Source organism: Hyla sarda, chromosome 11, assembly GCF_029499605.1.
Source record: "Hyla sarda isolate aHylSar1 chromosome 11, aHylSar1.hap1, whole genome shotgun sequence".
Classification (NCBI taxonomy): domain Eukaryota; kingdom Metazoa; phylum Chordata; class Amphibia; order Anura; family Hylidae; genus Hyla; species Hyla sarda.
In genome coordinates, this window is record NC_079199.1 from 4,845,527 (window position 1) to 4,869,799 (window position 24,273).

Here is a 24,273-nt window from a genome sequence, read left to right on the forward strand (position 1 = left end):
TGGACATACACAGGCGTGAGGCCGCCATCGTGCAAGAGCAACCTGAGCGCCGCGCCATTACCTGAGGACCGGGAGGAGACGCCCAGCGGTCACCATCTTATTCTCCGCACTGCAGTCATCAATGTCCTCACCCTGATGTCTGCTCCTAATAAGCCAGGAGGGGTTGTCATAGGGGCATCTTACACCTTTATACCCAGTTCTCATTTATTATATTAACTATTCCAACTATCTGAAAAAACCTACAGCCCCTTCACGTCTGCAGCGTCAGGTCCCTTCTGCGGCCAAGATCCCTCCCCTAGACAGTGCATCCTGGGGGTCCCTCCCTTAGACAGGGCACCCCGGGGGTCCCTCCCCTAGACAGTGCACCCCGGGGGTCCCTCCCCTAGACAGTGCACCCCGGGGGTCCCTCCCCTAGACAGGGCACCCCGGGGTCCCTCCCCTAGACAGTGCACCCCGGGGGTCCCTCCCCTAGACAGTGCACCCCGGGGGTCCCTCCCCTAGACAGTGCACCCCGGGGGTCCCTCCCCTAGACACTGCACCCCGGGGGTCCCTCCCCTAGACACTGCACCCCGGGGGTCCCTCCCCTAGACAGGGCACCCCGGGAGTCCCTCCCCTAGACAGTGCACCCCGGGGGTCCCTCCCCTAGACAGTGCACCCCGGGGGTCCCTCCCCTAGACAGTGCACCCCGGGGGTCCCTCCCCTAGACAGTGCACCCCGGGGGTCCCTCCCCTAGACAGTGCACCCCGGGGGTCCCTCCCCTAGACAGTGCACCCCGGGGGTCCCTCCCCTAGACAGTGCACCCCGGGGGTCCCTCCCCTAGACAGTGCACCCCGGGGGTCCCTCCCCTAGACAGTGCACCCCGGGGGTCCCTCCCCTAGACAGTGCACCCCGGGGGTCCCTCCCCTAGACAGTGCACCCCGGGGGTCCCTCCCCTAGACAGTGCACCCCGGGGGTCCCTCCCCTAGACACTGCACCCTGATGTCCCTCCCCAGACACTGCCCCCTGATGCCCCTCCCCAGACACTGCCCCCTGATGCCCCTCCCCAGACACTGCCCCCTGATGCCCCTCCCCAGACACTGCCCCCTGATGCCCCTCCCCAGACACTGCCCCCTGATGCCCCTCCCCAGACACTGCCCCCCGATGCCCCTCCCCAGACACTGCCCCCCGATGCCCCTCCCCAGACACTGCCCCCTGATGCCCCTCCCTAGACACTGCCCCCCGATGTCCCTCCCTAGACACTGCACCCCGATGTCCCTCCCTAGACACTGCACCCCGATGTCCCCCCCTAGACACTGCACCCTGATGTCCCTCCCTAGACACTGCACCCTGATGTCCCCCCCTAGACACTGCACCCTGATGTCCCCCCCTAGACACTGCGCCCTGATGTCCCTCCCTAGACACTGCACCCTGATGTCCCCCCCTAGACACTGCATCCTGATGTCCCTCCCTAGACACTGCACCCTGATGTCCCTCCCCTAGACACTGCACCCTGATGTCCCTCCCCTAGACACTGCACCCTGATGTCCCTCCCTAGACACTGCACCCTGATGTCCCTCCCTAGACACTGCACCCTGATGTCCCTCCCTAGACACTGCACCCTGATGTCCCCCCCTAGACACTGCATCCTGATGTCCCCCCCTAGGCACTGCACCCTGGGGACCCTCCCTAGACACTGCACCCTGATGTCCCTCCCCTAGACACTGCACCCTGATGTCCCTCCCCTAGACACTGCACCCTGATGTCACTCCCCTAGACACTGCACCCTGATGTCCCCCCCCTAGACACTGCACCCTGATGTCCCCCCCTAGACAGTGCACCCTGATGTCCCTCCCTAGACACTGCACCCTGATGTCCCCCCCCCAGACACTGCACCCTGATGTCCCCCCCCCCCCCCAGACACTGCACCTCGCTCCCCCACCCAGGATGCTGCACTGCGGGGTCCCCCCTGGATTCTGCACACTGTTTGCCCCTTAATCTTTGAGGTGCTGCCCCTCACACTGGTGGTCCAGATCCCTTAAGAAAAGTGATCCAGTCTGAGAAATGTCGCAGTTATCAGGTAAAATCAGCGCGGAGGTTAAATATGACTCCCTGGGACGAGATACATGAGGTCGTGTCTTTTGTATGAAGGGGGAGGAGGGGACCAGTGCAGCCTGTACCCTGATTTAGGAGAAGCCAAGTGTGGGGGGTCATTATAGGGGGCAGCCACTCCAAGGCCCAATATAGAAATTAACCTGGTCCCCCAAAGCCTGTCACCTGCCCCAGTGAGTCTATAGCAGTGTTTCCCAACCAGGGCGCCTCCAGCTGTTGCAAAACTACAACTTCCAGCATGCCCAGACAGCCGCTGGCTGTCCGGGCATGCTGGGAGTTGTAGTTTGGCAACAGCTGGTGGCATCTTAGTTGGGAAACACTGGTCTATAGGGTGCACACTCCTCCATGACTACCGAGCATCTTGTAAGGGACCTGGGTCCTTTTAACCCTCTCATGACCACAAGGTTTTGCAAGTATCAGATACCAAATTGCAGAAACTATTTGTGCTGCAGGTTGCGGGCGCGGTGCCAGCGTGGCACAGAGAACGTCCGGCAATGCCAGCACGGAAACCTGGAGGAGCCAGACAGGACCAATCAATCATCCCAGACAGTCCAGTGACATCAGAGCGCTGCACAGCTGCAGCAGACTGATGCGCAGCACGGGTGTATGCGGTGTCGCCGGTAGATACAGATGCACATGAATGCACAGGCGAGCACCACTCCAAAAACTCTGTGGATGCAACAGGTTCAGTGCAGGAGCCACGGCAAGGACCCCAGGATGCATGCGGAGGTGCGCAGGGCAGACACGTGCAGGTTAACGCAGCTTCTCTATCCCTGGGGGAGGGCATGCGTGCTGCAGACTGCAATACACAGTGTGCACAAATCTGATTCCTTATCTATATTAAAGAGACAGAAAACAAAGGGTATGCATGCTTAGGCAACCCACCCTGCATTGTGTGCACAGATGCTATGCAGACCTATGTGTCTCCATGGTTACAGACTGCAAACCAACCCTGTGTAGTCAGATCCCGCAGTCACGTGTTACTCTACTCCAGTGGTCTCCAAACTGTGTGTCTCCAGATGTTGCAGAACTTTAAAGCCCAGCATGTCCGGACAGCCTTGGTCTAATGCAGTGGACTCCAATCTGTGTGTCTCCAGATGTTGCAAAACTACAACTCTAAGCATGCCCAGACAGCCTCGGGCATGGTCTAATGCAGTGAATTTCAAACTGTGGACCTAAAGATTTTGCAAAACTATAACTCCCAGCATGCCCAGACAGCCATTAGCCATAGTTTTGCAACATCTGGAGGTCCACAGTTTGGAGACCACTGCTCTACTTCCCCAACCTGTAGTTCTCCAACTGCATTTTTCCCCAAGCCTGGTGCCTCCAGCTGTTGCAAAACTATGACTCCCAGGATGCCCGGACAGCCAATGGCTGTCCAGGCATGCTGGGAGTTGTAGTTTTGCAACATCTGGAGGTCCAGTTTTGAGACCACTGCTCTACTTCCCCAACTGCATTTTTTCCCAACCCTGGTGCCTCCTGCTGTTGCCAAACTACAACTCCCAGCATGCCCGGACAGCCATTGGCTGTCCGGAGTCGTAGTTTTGCAACATCTGGGGGTCCACAGTTTGGAGACCACTGCTCTACTTCCCAACTGCAGGCTGTCAAGGCATGCTGGGAATTGTAGTTTTGCAAGAACTGGAGGTCCACAGTTTGGAGACCACTGCTCTACTTCCCCAACCTGTAGTTCTCCAACTGCATTTTTTCCCAACCCTAGTGCCTCCAGCTGTTGCAAAACTACAACTCCCAGCATGCTGGGAGTCGTAGTTTTGCAACATCTGGAGGTCCACAGTTTGGAGACCACTGCTCTACTTCCCAACTGCAGGATGTCAAGGCATGCTGGGAGTTGTAGTTTTGCAAGAGCTGGAAAGCTACAGGAAAAAGAACACTACTTTAAGATGAAATGAACCTGACTACACAGGGTTTGTTTGCAGTCTGTTACCATGGAAACATAACAGCCTGCATAGGCGCTGTATACACGAAATGGCAATGGGCTTATAATGGAAATTACTGGATTGCATTAAATTGTTTTATTTATATGCATTAGGGCGAATAAATAAATGGTTGCATAAGTGAACATACCCTATAAACAGCGGTTTTGTGGTGCATTTTGCCCCAACTTTTTGGAAACCGGAAATGCAAACAATTGATGGCGATGCAGCTGGAATCGCACCGAAAAGCGTGACGGGATCATACATATCACGGGCCGAGGCAGCGTACAGAATAGAGCTGGCGGTTATTAGGTAAAGAGCCCTCCTGAAATAACCGTGCGCTAAAGTTTCTGGATATTTGATACTGTCTCTTTAATAATTAAAGGGCCAGGCACGTAGTATTGAAGCCTTGTATTTACCATATGCAGTCAGCAGCAACTCATTCAGCTTACATCCTTCACCTGCCAGTGGTGAGGTGTGGGGGGTGGTGGTGGAGGGGGCGGGTAACAAAAGCGTTGTGGCGCCTCTACCTGGCAGAGAAGGGTACAGCTGGCAGTAATCACATGACGTATCACGTGACTACTGGGTAGGATAGGCCTAGGTTGCAAAAAAAAAGCGAGACACTGAGCCAGCGTTACTTACAAACAGAAAACATGGAGTCAAAACCATGAGTGTGGGGGATGTCTGGAGAGCGCCCTTCAAACACTGGGTACAAATCACAAATTAAAAGGTAATGCACAAGCGTCACTGCAAATAAAATCAGCCCCCAAACCCCCCACAAAAAACAAGGTTTTCTGAGGAATCTGCAAACAAGGGGCCACGGCACATTACCGATGAGCCCACGGGGTCAGGAGGACATAGGACAGGTCAGTAGGTGTCTGTCCCTTTAAGAATGGCTGTAGACACCTGTTCACACTTGATAATTTATCATCACTTGTATCATTGCTCCTACAGGAGATGGGAAGTATACGAGGCCACGATTAAAGGAAAACGGTCATATGTTTTGTCCCGCAGGTACCTGTGGATCGTGCGGGAGACGCTGAACATTTTGAGGCTACCTTGCCCGGATCCGCTGCGCCGTTCACCCGTTATAGCTGGTTTTCTGTATATTCAAATTAGCTGCTAACTGGCACAGGCGGAGTTACTGCCTTCAACTGGCACTGTGACGTAACCGCCGCCCGGCCCGCAGCACCGCTGGCTAATGAATATTCATACATTGTCTTACACTCTCTGTCTCATCTAGGCCGAGTCCTGGACAATACTGCCGCTTCCGGGTATAGAAGAAATCCCGCGCATGCGCAGTATCGTCCAGGACTCGGCCGAGATGAGACAGAGAGTGTAAGACAATGTATGAATATTCATTAGCCAGCGGTGCTGCGGGCCGGGCGGCAGTTACATCACAGTGCCAGTTAAAGGCAGTAACCCCGCCCGTGCCAGTTAGCAGCTAATTTGAATATACAGAAAACCAGCTATAACGGGCGAACGGCGCAGCGGATCCGGGCAAGGTAGGACTCAAAATGTTCAGCGTCTCCCGCACTATCCACAGGTACCTGCGGGACAAAACATATGACAGTTTTCCTTTAAGAACACAAAAAAAAATAACTTTTTTAATATCAATATTTTAGGCTGAGATATGAGCATGTGAAATGACAGGCCAGAAGACTGAGGCTGCACTACTGAAACTCCAATGACAACACTTCCTTGGTGCAGTGTGGTTACGGATCGCGGTCCACATCAATATCTACATCCTGTCTGGCCTGAATCGTCTTATTTCTGAGATCACAGATGTAGGGAGTAAAAAGATCCTGGCAGTAGTGCAGCCTCAGTAGTGCAGACTCATGCTTAGGGCATGTAACTGCACTACTGCTATGATCAGGAGCAGTGTTTCCCAAGCAGGGTGCCGCCGGCTGTTTCAAAACTACAACTCCCAGCATGCCTGATGCTGGGTATTGTAGTTTTGCAACAGCTGGAGGCACCCTGGTTGGGAAACACTGATCTAGAGACTACATACATCAATGTTAAAAATCATAACGTCATGATTCAGGCCAGGCAGGAGGTGGATATAAATGTGGATGATAATACATTCCTGCACTGGATGTAACAGGAAGTGTTGTCATCAGAATCTCTCAGTAGTGCAGCCTCATGGTTAGGGCATGTAACTGCACTACTGCTATGATCAAGAGTGATGTTTCCCAAGCAGGGTGCCTCCAGCTGTTTGAAAACTACAACTCCCAGCATGCCCGAACAGCCGTTGGCTGTCCGGGCATGCTGGGAGTTGTAGTTTTCAAACAGCTGGAGGTACCCCGGTTGGGAAACAGCTGGAGGCACTCTGGTTGGGAAACACTGATCTAGAGACTACATACATCATTGTTAAAAATCATAATGTCACGATTAAAGCCAGTTGGATATATATGTGTATGATAATGCATTCCTGCACTGGATGTAACAGGAAGTGTTGTCAGTAGTGCAGCCTCGTGCATTGGGCATGTAACTGCACTACTGTAAAGATCTGATGACCACATCAATGTTCACAATCATAACTTCACCACTCAGGCCAGACAGGAGGTAGATATAGAAGTGGATGATAATCCAGGACCGTACTGGATCTGACAGGAAGTGTTGTCATCAGAATCTCAGTAGTGCAGCCTCATGTTTTGGGCATGGAGCTACACTACTGTCAAGATCTGATGATTAAATAGATCTATGTTCTCAATAATGTCAGAGTCAGGCCAGCCAGGAGGTAGATATGATGTGTATGATATCTCTGACTGCACTGGATCTGACAGGAAGTGTTGTCATCAGAATCTCTCAGTAGTGCAGCCTCATGCATTGGGCATGTAACTGCACTACTGTCAAGATCTGATGACCAATGTTCACAATCATAACTTCATCATTTCAGACAGGAGGTAGATATAGATGTGGATGCTAATCCATGACCGCACCGGACCTGATAGGATGTGCCGTCATTAGAATCTCTCAGTAGTGCAGCCTCAGGCTTCAGGCCTGCAACTTCACATCATCATATCTCGGCTTAGAAAACAGATAGAAGAAAACGGGTTTCACATTTTTAATCCGGAGAATCCTCTCTTTCACCTCCTCAGCACAGGGATTTAGGTGTCCAGTTTGCAGATTATCAGAAAAACACAAAGGGGAACAAACGGGAATAACTATCGAGAGCAGGAAACCGGTTTACAGTGAGGCGGTTCTGGCCCGGAGGTGAGCTCAGCGCTGGCGGGGGCCTTGGTAATAGGGTCGGTTTTGGATGGAGAATAGGGAGGAAGATGAGAGGTGACAAACAGGTGGAGAGGAGATTCTGGTCTCGAAAGGGAAGAGGAGTCAGAGGCTAAAAAAGACAAAGGAAGAGAGAAGAATGAAGGACAAGAACATGAGGGAGAGGAGGGGGAACACATGGGGGCGGCGGGGGCACCAGAGTGTCAGCATGGATGTCTGGATCCCGGATCAGGAGGATCATGTGACCCACTCCATGACTCCCTTCATATAAACAGGTCACATGATCTGTCTTAGCCAATTGTCAGCGACCTATCACAGATGCTAACTCTCCTGCGCCCTCCATCATTTAGTGCAGCGTTTCATAATATGGGTGCCTCCAGCTGTTTCTACATTTTTGGGTTTTGGGGGGAGCAAAAACCGGGCGCTCCCGTATCCCAGCCGGACCCGTATCTAATTTGTGCCCTGTATCTGGTTTGGTGACTGCGGCATACTACGGTTTTAGGTCCGGTCAGAAAACCGAACACGGGACAAAAATGTGTCACCGTTTGAGTCCGGTCGGCTCATTGAAATTAATTAGATACGGGCCGGGTCCGGCTGGGATACGGGAGCGCACGGATTTCACTCCCCCCAACCGTAGAGTGAAATCGTAGTGTGAACCCACCCTAAGGACGGAGACCGCCAGGACATTCTATGGATTGTGGGTGTTCAAACTTTTGCAAACTAAAAAAAAACTAAAAATCCCAAAGTGTCTTGACAGCTATGGTTTGCAAAACTACAAATCCCAGCATTCCCTAACAGCTGAAGTTGCCTGAATTTAAAAGCTTGGAAAGCTACACCTCCCAGCATAAAAACTACAACTCCCAGCATGCCCTGGCATTTGAAGTTCACAAATTTACAAGTTTGCAAACTTCAGCTGTCAGGGCATGCTGGGAGTTGTATTTTTTTGTATACTGGGAGTTGTATTTTTCTTATACTGGGAGGTGTATTTCTTCTTATACTGGGAGGTGTATTTCTTATACTGGGAGTTGTATTTTTCTGCATACTGGGAGTTGTATTTTTCTTATACTGGGAGGTGTATTTCTTCTTATACTGGGAGGTGTATATCTTATACTGGGAGGTGTATTTCTTATACTGGGAGGTGTATTTCTTATACTGGGAGGTGTATTTCTTCTTATACTGGGAGGTGTATTTCTTATACTGGGAGGTGTATTTCTTCTTATACTGGGAGGTGTATTTCTTCTTATACTGGGAGGTGTATTTCTTATACTGGGAGGTGTATTTCTTCTTATACTGGGAGGTGTATTTCTTCTTATACTGGGAGGTGTATATCTTCTTATACTGGGAGGTGTATATCTTCTTATACTGGGAGGTGTATTTCTTCTTATACTGGGAGGTGTATTTCTTCTTATACTGGGAGGTGTATTTCTTCTTATACTGGGAGGTGTATTTCTTCTTATACTGGGAGGTGTATTTCTTCTTATACTGGGAGGTGTATTTCTTCTTATACTGGGAGGTGTATTTCTTCTTATACTGGGAGGTGTATTTCTTCTTATACTGGGAGGTGTATTTCTTCTTATACTGGGAGGTGTATTTCTTCTTATACTGGGAGGTGTATTTCTTCTTATACTGGGAGGTGTATTTCTTCTTATACTGGGAGGTGTATTTCTTCTTATACTGGGAGATGTATTTCTTATACTGGGAGGTGTATTTCTTATACTGGGAGGTGTATTTCTTCTTATACTGGGAGATGTATTTCTTATACTGGGAGGTGTATTTCTTATACTGGGAGGTGTATTTCTTCTTATACTGGGAGGTGTATTTCTTCTTATACTGGGAGGTGTATTTCTTCTTATACTGGGAGATGTATTTCTTATACTGGGAGGTGTATTTCTTATACTGGGAGGTGTATTTCTTCTTATACTGGGAGGTGTATTTCTTCTTATACTGGGAGATGTATTTCTTATACTGGGAGGTGTATTTCTTATACTGGGAGGTGTATTTCTTATACTGGGAGGTGTATTTCTTATACTGGGAGGTGTATTTCTTATACTGGGAGTTGCAGCTTTCCAGTATTTTAATTTTGCAAACTTCAGCTGTTTAGGGAATTCTGGGATTTGTAGTTTACGCAAACTCGGGCTAAACAGCTGAAGTTTGCACAATTAAAACCTTGGAAAGCTACAACTCCCAGTATAAGAACTAAAACTCCCAGCATGTTCTGAAAGCTAAAGTTGTCAAACTTGTCATTTTTGAAAACTGTCCACCTGTCAGGGCATGCTGGGAGTAGTAGATTATATGCTGAGAGTTATAGTTATGCCGGGACTTGTAGCTTTCCATTTTGCAGACTTCAAGTGTTAGGGAATGCTGGGATTTGTAGTCTTACACCAGCTGGAGAGCCACTGGTTGGTTAGGGAACATTCCACTAAGTTATGAAAACTAGTAAGTGACCTCAAAAGCCATAGTAGATAGGGTTCACCCACCAAATCTGTGTTTCCCAACCAAGGTGCCTCCAGCTGTTTCAAGACTACAACTCCCAGCATGCCCGTTGGCATGCTGGGAGTTGTAGACTTGAAACAGCTGGAGGCACACTGGTTGTAAAAGACTAATTTACTGTCTACATAGCAGTAAAATACATTTAAGAAATAAGGATAATGAAGACATTTTGGAGGCGGGGGGTTGGGGGGGAGCACAGACGACAGATGAACTCAATTACAATAAAGGGTTAAATAGGTTTCCGGAAAGCGTTTATCATGGAGGCAGTGCAGAGTATCGCACCCCAGGAGGATGTGCTGTAGATTAACACATCTGTACGGTTAATAGCGACATTATGTAAAAGATACTGCAAATCCTTAGAGGGACAATGACCCTGAAGGTAAAGGAGGAAATGCAGTAAAACACGGACCCCAGGGGCCCCTAACCTGGTGCGGGGGTCTCACCTGTCTCCGGGTCGCTGAAGTCCGGCAGGGTGACGCTGTTAAGCTGCCTCCGGTCCGCGAAGGCTCTGTCCAGTAAACTGCTGCCCCGTCCGGAGTCACTGCAGAAGACCACACCGGTCACTTATACTGAGCTGTGTAATGTGGGGCCCCCGGGGGCCCGAGAGGAACAGGAGACACTTACCTGGGATTAGTGAGGTTATAGCAGGATTTCCAGATCTGTAGCATCAGCTTACAGGACAGGAGCGCCTCATCCGGGCCCCGACACAGCGTCTCCAGCTTCACCTTGGTGAATAACAATCTAAGGAAAAGATGAATAGTGAGTGCAGCTCTGGAGTATAATACAGGATATAACTCAGGATCAGTACAGGATCAGTAATGTAATGTATATACACAGTGACCTCACCAGCAGAATAGTGAGTACAGCTCTGGAGTATAATACAGGATATAACTCGGGATCAGTACAGGATAAGTAATGTAATGTATATACACAGTGATCTCACCAGCAGAATAGTGAGTGCAGCTCTGGAGTATAATACAGGATATAACTCAGGATCAGTACAGGATAAGTAATGGATGAATGTACACAGTGACCTCACCAGCAGAATAGTGAGTACAGCTTTGGAGTATAATACATGATATAACTCAGGATCAGTACAGGATCAGTAATGTAATGTATGTACACAGTGACCTCACCAGCAGAATAGTGAGTACAGCTCTGGTGTATAATACAGGATATAACTCAGGATCAGTACAGGATAAGTAATGTAATGTATGTACACAGTGACCTCACCAGCCGAATAGTGAGCACAGCTCTGGGGTATAATACAGGATATAACTCAGGATCAGTACAGGATAAGTAATGTAATGTATGTACACAGTGACCTCACCAGCAGAATAATGAGTGCAGCTCTGGAGTATAATACAGGATATAACTCAGGATCAGTACAGGATAAGTATGTAATGTATGTACACAGTGATCTCACCAGCAGAATAGTGAGTACAGCTCTGGAGTATAATACAGGATATAACTCAGGATCAGTACAGGATAAGTAATGTAATGTATGTACACAGTGACCTCACCAGCAGAATAATGAGTACAGCTCTGGAGTATAGTACAGGATATAACTCAGGATCAGTACAGGATAAGTAATGTAATGTATGTACACAGTGACCTCACCAGCAGAATAGTGAGTACAGCTCTGGGTATAATACAGGATATAACTCAGGATCAGTACAGGATAAGTAATGTAATGTATGTACACAGTGACCCCACCAGCAGAATAGTGAGTACAGCTCTGGAGTATAATACAGGATATAACTCAGGATCAGTACAGGATAAGTATGTAATGTATGTACACAGTGATCTCACCAGCAGAATAGTGAGTACAGCTCTGGGGTATAATACAGGATATAACTCAGGATCAGTACAGGATAAGTAATGTAATGTATGTACACAGTGACCTCACCAGCAGAATAGTGAGTACAGCTCTGGGGTATAATACAGGATATAAGTCAGGATCAGTAATGATTGTCGCACTCCACTATATAATGTTCAGTACAGTGATCAGCGGCGCTGCGTTCAGTATAATACGATGTCTCTGGTATCATGGAGCGGATGATAATCTCAGGATTTGCTCCTGCAGAGAATAATGTGGTGGATGAGATATCTGCAGATACATGAAGCCTCGGTGCGGGGCCCCAGCTGGTGGATAAGGGCCACAGTCTGTGTTACCCAGTCGGCCCCGGTCTTAGGTTTCCATATTCTGTCAGATGGCGCATTGTGATCATTTCCAGCGCACAGAGAGAAGCTGTTGGTTAATATTCATTATTTAAAGGGCCGGTGTCAGGTAACATAAGGTAACTACGAGATAACAGCGATAGAAAGAATAAAGCAGGCGATAAATATTTCATAAAGAAACAAAACACGACAGGTGGACGGGCGAGCGGGGTCCGGGCGCTGCCACCATCATGGAGTCTAAACATCGCAAACACTTACATGAAGTTCTCTGGGTACTCGCTCAGCGCCATATCTATGATATTCAGTGCATCATGGTAATGTTTCTGAGCGGAGAGCAGCAGCGCCAACAAGTGGAGGGAGTTGGAGTCATCACCCTGGAGCTGGAGAGCTTGGCGGACATAACCCAGCGCTTCTGGGATCTAGATAAAGAGGATACAACAAAAACATCACTGAGAATACAGCCTATCCATCACTAGAGATCAGCGGTGACATCACTGAGAATACAGCCTATCCATCACTAGAGATCAGCAGTGACATCACTGAGAATACATCCTATCCATCACTAGAGATCAGCAGTGACATCACTGAGAATACATCCTATCCATCACTAGAGATCAGCGGTGACATCACTGAGAATACAGCCTATCCATCACTAGAGATCAGCGGTGACATCACTGAGAATACAGCCTATCCATCACTAGAGATCAGCAGTGACATCACTGAGAATACATCCTATCCATCACTAGAGATCAGCAGTGACATCACTGAGAATACATCCTATCCATCACTAGAGATCAGCGGTGACATCACTGAGAATACAGCCTATCCATCACTAGAGATCAGCGGTGACATCACTGAGAATACAGCCTATCCTTCACTAGAGATCAGCGGTGACATCACAGAGAATACAGCCTATCCATTCACTAGAGATCAGCGGTGACATCACTGAGAATACAGCCTATCCATTACTAGAGATCCGCGGTGACATCACTGAGAATACATCCTATCCATCACTAGAGATCAGTGGTGACATCACTGAGAATACAGCCTATCCATCACTAGAGATCAGCGGTGACATCACTGAGAATACAGCCTATCCATCACTAGAGATCAGCGGTGACATCACTGAGAATATAGTCTATCCATCACTAGAGATCAGCGGTGACATCACTGAGAATACAGCCTATCCATCACTAGAGATCAGCGGTGACATCACTGAGAATACAGCCTATCCATCACTAGAGATCAGCGGTGACATCACTGAGAATACATCCTATCCATCACTAGAGATCAGCGGTGACATCACTGAGAATACAGCCTATCCATCACTAGAGATCAGCGGTGACATCACTGAGAATACATCCTATCCATCACTAGAGATCAGCGGTGACATCACTGAGAATACATCCTATCCATCACTAGAGATCAGCAGTGACATCACTGAGAATACAGCCTATCCATCACTAGAGATCAGAAGTGACATCACTGAGAATACAGCCTATCCATCACTAGAGATCAGCGGTGACATCACTGAGAATACATCCTATCCATCACTAGAGATCAGCGGTGACATCACTGAGAATACAGCCTATCCATCACTAGAGATCAGCGGTGACATCACTGAGAATACAGCCTATCCATCACTAGAGATCAGCGGTGACATCACTGAGAATACAGCCTATCCATCACTAGAGATCAGCGGTGACATCACTGAGAATACATCCTATCCATCACTAGAGATCAGCGGTGACATCACTGAGAATACATCCTATCCATCACTAGAGATCAGCGGTGACATCACTGACAATACATCCTATCCATCACTAGAGATCAGCGGTGACATCACTGAGAATACAGCCTATCCATCACTAGAGATCAGCGGTGACATCACTGAGAATACATCCTATCCATCACTAGAGATCAGCGGTGACATCACTGAGAATACAGCCTATCCATCACTAGAGATCAGCGGTAACATCACTGAGAATACAGCCTATCCATCACTAGAGATCAGCAGTGACATCACTGAGAATACAGCCTATCCATCACTAGAGATCAGCGGTGATATCACTGAGAATACATCCTATCCATCACTAGAGATCAGCGGTGACATCACTGAGAATATAGTCTATCCATCACTAGAGATCAGCGGTGACATCACTGAGAATACAGCCTATCCATCACTAGAGATCAGCGGTGACATCACTGAGAATACAGCCTATCCATCACTAGAGATCAGCGGTGACATCACTGAGAATACAGCCTATCCATCACTAGAGATCAGCGGTGACATCACTGAGAATACAGCCTATCCTTCACTAGAGATCAGCGGTGACATCACAGAGAATACAGCCTATCCATCACTAGAGATCAGCGGTGACATCACTGAGAATATAGTCTATCCATCACTAGAGATCAGCGGTGACATCACTGAGAATACAGCCTATCCATCACTAGAGATCAGCGGTGACATCACTGAGAATACAGCCTATCCATCACTAGAGATCAGCGGTGACATCACTGAGAATACATCCTATCCATCACTAGAGATCAGCGGTGACATCACTGAGAATACAGCCTATCCATCACTAGAGATCAGCGGTGACATCACTGAGAATACATCCTATCCATCACTAGAGATCAGCGGTGACATCACTGAGAATACAGCCTATCCATCACTAGAGATCAGCGGTGACATCACTGAGAATACATCCTATCCATCACTAGAGATCAGCGGTAACATCACTGAGAATACAGCCTATCCATCACTAGAGATCAGCGGTGACACCACTGAGAATACAGCCTATCCATCACTAGAGATCAGCGGTGACATCACTGAGAATACAGCCTATCCATCACTAGAGATCAGCAGTGACATCACTGAGAATACAGCCTATCCATCACTAGAGATCAGCGGTGACATCACTGAGAATACATCCTATCCATCAATAGAGATCAGCGGTGACATCACTGAGAATACAGTCTATCCATCACTAGAGATCAGCAGTGACATCACTGAGAATACAGCCTATCCATCACTAGAGATCAGCGGTGACATCACTGAGAATACAGCCTATCCATCACTAGAGATCAGCGGTGACATCACTGAGAATACAGCCTATCCATCACTAGAGATCAGCAGTGACATCACTGAGAATACAGCCTATCCATTACTAGAGATCAGCGGTGACATCACTGAGAATACAGCCTATCCATCACTAGAGATCAGCAGTGACATCACTGAGAATACAGTCTATCCATCACTAGAGATCAGCGGTGACATCACTGAGAATACATCCTATCCATCACTAGAGATCAGCGGTGACATCACTGAGAATACAGTCTATCCATCACTAGAGATCAGCGGTGACATCACTGAGAATACAGCCTATCCATTCACTAGAGATCAGCGGTGACATCACTGAGAATACAGCCTATCCATCACTAGAGATCAGCGGTGACATCACTGAGAATACATCCTATCCATCACTAGAGATCAGCGGTGACATCACTGAGAATACAGCCTATCCATCACTAGAGATCAGCGGTGATATCACTGAGAATACATCCTATCCATCACTAGAGATCAGCGGTGACATCACAGAGAATACAGCCTATCCATCACTAGAGATCAGCGGTGATATCACTGAGAATACATCCTATCCATCACTAGAGATCAGCGGTGACATCACTGAGAATACAGTCTATCCATCACTAGAGATCAGCGGTGATATCACAGAGAATACAGCCTATCCATCACTAGAGATCAGCGGTGACATCACTGAGAATACAGCCTATCCATCACTAGAGATCAGCGGTGACATCACTGAGAATACAGCCTATCCATCACTAGAGATCAGCGGTGACATCACTGAGAATACATCGTATCCATCACTAGAGATCAGCGGTGACATCACTGAGAATACAGCCTATCCATCACTAGAGATCAGAGGTTACATCACTGAGAATACAGCCTATCCTTCACTAGAGATCAGCGGTGACATCACTGAGAATACAGCCTATCCATCACTAGAGATCAGCGGTGACATCACTGAGAATACAGCCTATCCATTCACTAGAGATCAGCGGTGACATCACTGAGAATACATCCTATCCATCACTAGAGATCAGTGGTGACATCACTGAGAATACATCCTATCCATCACTAGAGATCAGCGGTGACATCACTGAGAATACAGCCTATCCATCACTAGAGATCAGCGGTGATATCACTGAGAATACAGCCTATCCATCACTAGAGATCAGCGGTGACATCACTGAGAATACATCCTATCCATCACTAGAGATCAGCGGTGACATCACTGAGAATACAGCCTATCCATCACTAGAGATCAGCGGTGACATCACTGAGAATACATCCTATCCATCACTAGAGATCAGCGGTGACATCACTGAGAATACAGCCTATCCATCACTAGAGATCAGCAGTGACATCACTGAGAATACAGCCTATCCATCACTAGAGATCAGCGGTGACATCACTGAGAATACAGCCTATCCATCACTAGAGATCAGCGGTGACATCACTGAGAATACAGCCTATCCATCACTAGAGATCAGCGGTGACATCACTGAGAATACAGTCTATCCATCACTAGAGATCAGCGGTGACATCACTGAGAATACAGCCTATCCATCACTGGAGATCAGCGGTGACATCACTGAGAATACAGCCTATCCATCACTAGAGATCAGCGGTGACATCACTGAGAATACAGCCTATCCATCACTAGAGATCAGCGGTGACATCACTGAGAATACAGCCTATCCATCACTAGAGATCAGCGGTGACATCACTGAGAATACAGCCTATCCATCACTAGAGATCAGCGGTGACATCACTGAGAATACAGCCTGTCCATCACTAGAGATCAGCGGTGACATCACTGAGAATACATCCTATCCATCACTAGAGTTCAGCGGTGACATCACTGAGAATACAGCCTATCCATCACTAGAGATCAGCGGTGACATCACTGAGAATACAGCCTATCCATCACTAGAGATCAGCGGTGACATCACTGAGAATACAGCCTATCCATCACTAGAGATCAGCGGTGACATCACTGAGAATACATCCTATCCATCACTAGAGATCAGCGGTGACATCACTGAGAATACAGTCTATCCATCACTAGAGATCAGCGGTGACATCACTGAGAATACAGCCTATCCATCACTAGAGATCAGCGGTGACATCACTGAGAATACAGCCTATCCATCACTAGAGATCAGCGGTGATATCACTGAGAATACATCCTATCCATCACTAGAGATCAGCGGTGACATCACTGAGAATACAGCCTATCCATTCACTAGAGATCAGCGGTGACATCACTGAGAATACATCCTATCCATCACTAGAGATCAGTGGTGACATTACTGAGAATACAGCCTATCCATCACTAGAGATCAGCAGTGACATCACTGAGAATACAGCCTATCCATCACTAGAGATCAGTGGTGACATCACTGAGAATACAGCCTATCCATCACTAGAGATCAGTGGTGACATCACTGAGAATACAGCCTATCCATCACTAGAGATCAGCAGTGACATCACTGAGAATACATCCTATCCATCACTAGAGATCAGCAGTGACATCACTGAGAATACAGCCTATCCATTCACTAGAGATCAGCGGTGACATCACTGAGAATACATCCTATCCATCACTAGAGATCAGCAGTGACATCACTGAGAATACAGCCTATCCATCACTAGAGATCAGCGGTGACATCACTGAGAATACATCCTATCCATCACTAGAGATCAGCAGTGACATCACTGAGAATACAGCCTATCCATCACTAGAGATCAGTGGTGACATCACTGAGAATACAGCCTATCCATTCACTAGAGATCAGCGGTGACATCACTGAGAAAACATCCTATCCATCACTAGAGATCAGCAGTGACATCACTGAGAATACAGTCTATCCATCACTAGAGATCAGCAGTGACATCACTGAGAATACATCCTATCCATCACTAGAGATCAGCGGAGACATCACTGAGAATACAGCCTATCCATCACTAGAGATCAGCGGTGACATCACTGAGAATACAGTCTATCCATCACTAGAGATCAGCGGTGACATCACTGAGAATACATCCTATCCATCACTAGAGATCAGCGGTGATATCACTGAGAATACAGCCTATCCATCACTAGAGATCAGCGGTGACATCACTGAGAATACAGCCTATCCATCACTAGAGATCAGCAGTGACATCACTGAGAATACAGCCTATCCATATAATAGAGATCAGCGGTGACATCACTGAGAATACAGCCTATCCATCACTAGAGATCAGCAGTGACATCACTGAGAATACAGCCTATCCATCAATAGAGATCAGCGGTGACATCACTAAGAATACAGCCTATCCATTCACTAGAGATCAGCGGTGACATCACTGAGAATACATCCTATCCATCACTAGAGATCAGCAGTGACATCACTGAGAATACATCCTATCCATCACTAGAGATCAGCAGTGACATCACTGAGAATACAGCCTATCCATCACTAGAGATCAGCGGTGACATCACTGAGAATACAGCCTATCCATCACTAGAGATCAGCAGTGACATCACTGAGAATACAGTCTATCCATCACTAGAGATCAGCGGTGACATCACTGAGAATACAGCCTATCCATCACTAGAGATCAGCGGTGACACCACTGAGAATACATCCTATCCATCACTAGAGATCAGCGGTGACATCACTGAGAATACAGCCTATCCATCACTAGAGATCAGCGGTGACATCACTGAGAATACATCCTATCCATCACTAGAGATCAGCGGTGACATCACTGAGAATACAGCCTATCCATTCACTAGAGATCAGCGGTGACATCACTGAGAATACAGCCTATCCATCACTAGAGATCAGCGGTGACATCACTTAGAATACATCCTATCCATCACTAGAGATCAGCGGTGACATCACTAAGAATACAGCCTATCCATCACTAGAGATCAGCGGTGACATCACTGAGAATACATCCTATCCATCACTAGAGATCAGCGGTGACATCACTAAGAATACAGCCTATCCATCACTAGAGATCAGCGGTGATATCACTAAGAATACAGCCTATCCATCACTAGAGATCAGCGGTGACATCACTGAGAATACAGCCTATCCATCACTAGAGATCAGCGGTGACATCACTGAGAATACATCCTATCCATCACTAGAGATCAGCGGTGACATCACTGAGAATACAGCCTATCCATCACTAGAGATCAGCGGTGACATCACTGAGAATACAGCCTATCCATCACTAGAGATCAGCGGTGACATCACTGACAATACATCCTATCCATCACTAGAGATCAGCGGTGACATCACTGAGACTACAGCCTATCCATCACTAGAGATCGGCGGTGACATCACTGAGAATACATCCTATCCATCACTAGAGATCAGCGGTGACATCACTGAGAATACAGACTATCCATCACTAGAGATCAGCGGTGACATCACTGAGAATACAGCCTATCCATCACTAGAGATCAGCGGTGACATCACTGAGAATACAGCCTATCCATCACTAGAGATCAGCGGTGACATCACTGAGAATACAGCCTATCCATCACTAGAGATCAGCGGTGACATCACTGAGAATACATCCTATCCATCACTAGAGATCAGCGGTGACATCACTGAGAATACAGCCTATCCATCACTAGAGATCAGCGGTGACATCACTGAGAATACAGCCTATCCATCACTAGATCAGCGGTGACATCACTGAGAAAACATCCTATCCATCACTAGAGATCAGCGGTGACATCACTGAGAATACATCCTATCCATCACTAGAGATCAGCGGTGACATCACTGAGAATACAGCCTATCCATCACTAGAGATCAGCGGTGACATCACTGAGAATACATCCTATCCATCACTAGAGATCAGCAGTGATATCACTGAGAATACAGCCTATCCATCACTAGAGATCAGCGGTGACATCACTGAGAATACAGCCTATCCATCACTAGAGATCAGCGGTGACATCACTGAGAATACAGCCTATCCATCACTAGAGATCAGCGGTGACATCACTGAGAATACAGCCTATCCATCACTAGAGATCAGCGGTGACATCACTGAGAATACATCCTATCCATCACTAGAGATCAGCGGTGACATCACTGAGAATACAGCCTATCCATCACTAGAGATCAGCGGTGACATCACTGAGAATACAGCCTATCCATCACTAGAGATCAGCGGTGACATCACTGAGAATACAGCCTATCCATCACTAGAGATCAGCGGTGACATCACTGAGAATACATCCTATCCATCACTAGAGATCAGCGGTGACATCACTGAGAATACAGCCTATCCATCACTAGAGATCAGCGGTGACATGACTGAGAATACAGCCTATCCATCACTAGAGATCAGCGGTGACATCACTGAGAATACATCCTATCCATCACTAGAGATCAGCGGTGACATCACTGAGAATACATCCTATCCATCACTAGAGATCAGCGGTGACATCACTGAGAATACAGCCTATCCATCACTAGAGATCAGCAGTGACATAACTGAGAATACAGCCTATCCATCACTAGAGATCAGTGGTGACATGACTGAGAATACAGCCTATCCATCACTAGAGATCAGCAGTGACATAACTGAGAATACAGCCTATCCATCACTAGAGATCAGCGGTGACATCACTGAGAATATAGTCTATCCATCACTAGAGATCAGCGGTGACATCACTGAGAATAGATCCTATCCATCACTAGAGATCAGCGGTGACATCACTGAGAATACAGCCTATCCATCACTAGAGATCAGCGGTGACATCACTGAGAATACAGCCTATCCATCACTAGAGATCAGCGGTGACATCACTGAGAATACATCCTATCCATCACTAGAGATCAGCGGTGATATCACTGAGAATACAGCCTATCCATCACTAGAGATCAGCGGTGACATCACTGAGAATACAGCCTATCCATCACTAGAGATCAGCGGTGACATCACTGAGAATACAGCCTATCCATCACTAGAGATCAGCGGTGACATCACTGAGAATACAACCTATCCATCACTAGAGATCAGTGGTGATATCACTGAGAATACAGCCTATCCATCACTAGAGATCAGCGGTGACATCACTGAGAATACATCCTATCCATCACTAGAGATCAGCGGTGACATCACTGAGAATACAGCCTATCCATCACTAGAGATCAGCGGTGACATCACTGAGAATACAGCCTATCCATCACTAGAGATCAGCGGTGACATCACTGAGAATACAGCCTATCCATCACTAGAGATCAGCGGTGACATCACTGAGAATACAGCCTATCCATCACTAGAGATCAGCGGTGACATCACTGAGAATACAGCCTATCCATCACTAGAGATCAGCGGTGACATCACTGAGAATACAGCCTATCCATCACTAGAGATCAGCAGTGACATCACTGAGAATACAGCCTATCCATTCACTAGAGATCAGCGGTGACATCACTGAGAATACAGCCTATCCATCACTAGAGATCAGCGGTGACATCACTGAGAATACAGTCTATCCATCACTAGAGATCAGCGGTGACATCACTGAGAATACATCCTATCCATCACTAGAGATCAGCGGTGACATCACTGAGAATACAGCCTATCCATCACTAGAGATCAGCGGTGACATCACTGAGAATACATCCTATCCATCACTAGAGATCAGCGGTGACATCACTGAGAATACATCCTATCCATCACTAGAGATCAGTGGTGACATCACTGAGAATACATCCTATCCATCACTAGAGATCAGCGGTGACATCACTGAGAATACAGCCTATCCATCACTAGAGATCAGCGGTGACATCACTGAGAATACAGTCTATCCATCACTAGAGATCAGCGGTGACATCACTGAGAATACATCCTATCCATCACTAGAGATCAGCGGTGACATCACTGAGAATACAGTCTATCCATCACTAGAGATCAGCGGTGACATCACTGAGAATACAGCCTATCCATCACTAGAGATCAGCGGTGACATCACTAGAGATCAGCGGTGACATCACTAGAGATCAGCGGTGACATCACTGAGAATACAACCTATCCATCACTAGAGATCAGCGGTGACATCACTGAGAATACATCCTATCCATCACTAGAGATCAGCGGTGACATGACTGAGAATACAGCCTATCCATCACTAGAGATCAGCGGTGACATCACTGAGAATACAGCCTATCCATCACTAGAGATCAGCGGTGATATCACTGAGAATACATCCTATCCATCACTAGAGATCAGCAGTGACATCACTGAGAATACAGCCTATCCATCACTAGAGATCAGCAGTGACATCACTGAGAATACAGCATATCCATCACTAGAGATCAGCGGTGACATCACTGAGAATACAGCCTATCCATCACTAGAGATCAGCGGTGACATCACTGAGAATACAGCCTATCCATCACTAGAGATCAGCGGTGACATCACTGAGAATACAGCCTATCCATCACTAGAGATCAGCGGTGACATCACTGACAATACATCCTATCCATCACTAGAGATCAGCGGTGACATCACTGAGACTACAGCCTATCCATCACTAGAGATCGGCGGTGACATCACTGAGAATACATCCTATCCATCACTAGAGATCAGTGGTGACATCACTGAGAATACAGCCTATCCATCACTAGAGATCAGCGGTGACATCACTGAGAATACAGCCTATCCATCACTAGAGATCAGCGGTGACATCACTGAGAATACATCCTATCCATCACTAGAGATCAGCGGTGACATCACTGAGAATACAGCCTATCCATCACTAGAGATCAGCGGTGACATCACTGAGAATACAGCCTATCCATCACTAGAGATCAGCGGTGACATCACTGAGAATACATCCTATCCATCACTAGAGATCAGCGGTGACATCACTGAGAATACATCCTATCCATCACTAGAGATCAGCGGTGACATCACTGAGAATACATCCTATCCATCACTAGAGATCAGCGGTGACATCACTGAGAATACAGCCTATCCATCACTAGAGATCAGCGGTGACATCACTGAGAATACAGCCTATCCATCACTAGAGATCAGCGGTGACATCACTGAGAATACAGCCTATCCATCACTAGAGATCAGCGGTGACATCACTGAGAATACAGCCTATCCATCACTAGAGATCAGCGGTGACATCACTGAGAATACAGCCTATCCATCACTAGAGATCAGCGGTGACATCACTGAGAATACAGCCTATCCATCACTAGAGATCAGCGGTGACATCACTGAGAATACATCCTATCCATCACTAGAGATCAGCGGTGACATCACTGAGAATACAGCCTATCCATCACTAGAGATCAGCAGTGACATCACTGAGAATACAACCTATCCATCACTAGAGATCAGCGGTGACATCACTGAGAATACAGCCTATCCATCACTAGAGATCAGCGGTGACATCACTGAGAATACAGCCTATCCATCACTATAGATCAGCGGTGACATCACTGAGAATACAGCCTATCCATCACTAGAGATCAGCGGTGACATCACTGAGAATACATCCTATCCATCACTAGAGATCAGCGGTGACATCACTGAGAATACAGCCTATCCATCACTAGAGATCAGCGGTGACATCACTGAGAATACAGCCTATCCATCACTAGAGATCAGCGGTGACATCACTGAGAATACATCCTATCCATCACTAGAGATCAGCGGTGACATCACTGAGAATACATCCTATCCATCACTAGAGATCAGCGGTGACATCACTGAGAATACAGCCTATCCATCACTAGAGATCAGCGGTGACATCACTGAGAATACAGCCTATCCATCACTAGAGATCAGCGGTGACATCACTGAGAATACAGCCTATCCATCACTAGAGATCAGCGGTGACATCACTGAGAATACATCCTATCCATCACTAGAGATCAGCGGTGACATCACTGAGAATACAGCCTATCCATCACTAGAGATCAGCGGTGACATGACTGAGAATACAGCCTATCCATCACTAGAGATCAGCGGTGACATCACTGAGAATACATCCTATCCATCACTAGAGATCAGCGGTGACATCACTGAGAATACAGCCTATCCATCACTAGAGATCAGCAGTGACATAACTGAGAATACAGCCTATCCATCACTAGAGATCAGTGGTGACATGACTGAGAATACAGCCTATCCATCACTAGAGATCAGCAGTGACATAACTGAGAATACAGCCTATCCATCACTAGAGATCAGCGGTGACATCACTGAGAATATAGTCTA

The 24,273-nt window shown here is 47.3% G+C and overlaps 1 protein-coding gene across 1 annotated transcript in view; it reads right to left on the minus strand.

Moving 5' to 3' along the window:
* The window catches only part of TTC7B (tetratricopeptide repeat domain 7B), a 159,847-nt gene that overhangs the window by 14,007 nt on the left and 121,567 nt on the right, over positions 1-24,273 (minus strand). The window contains 4 exon segments of the mRNA XM_056546155.1: positions 4,662-4,715; positions 7,213-7,362; positions 10,184-10,281; positions 10,365-10,481. Coding sequence (XP_056402130.1) covers positions 4,662-4,715; positions 7,213-7,362; positions 10,184-10,281; positions 10,365-10,481 — 419 coding nt within the window.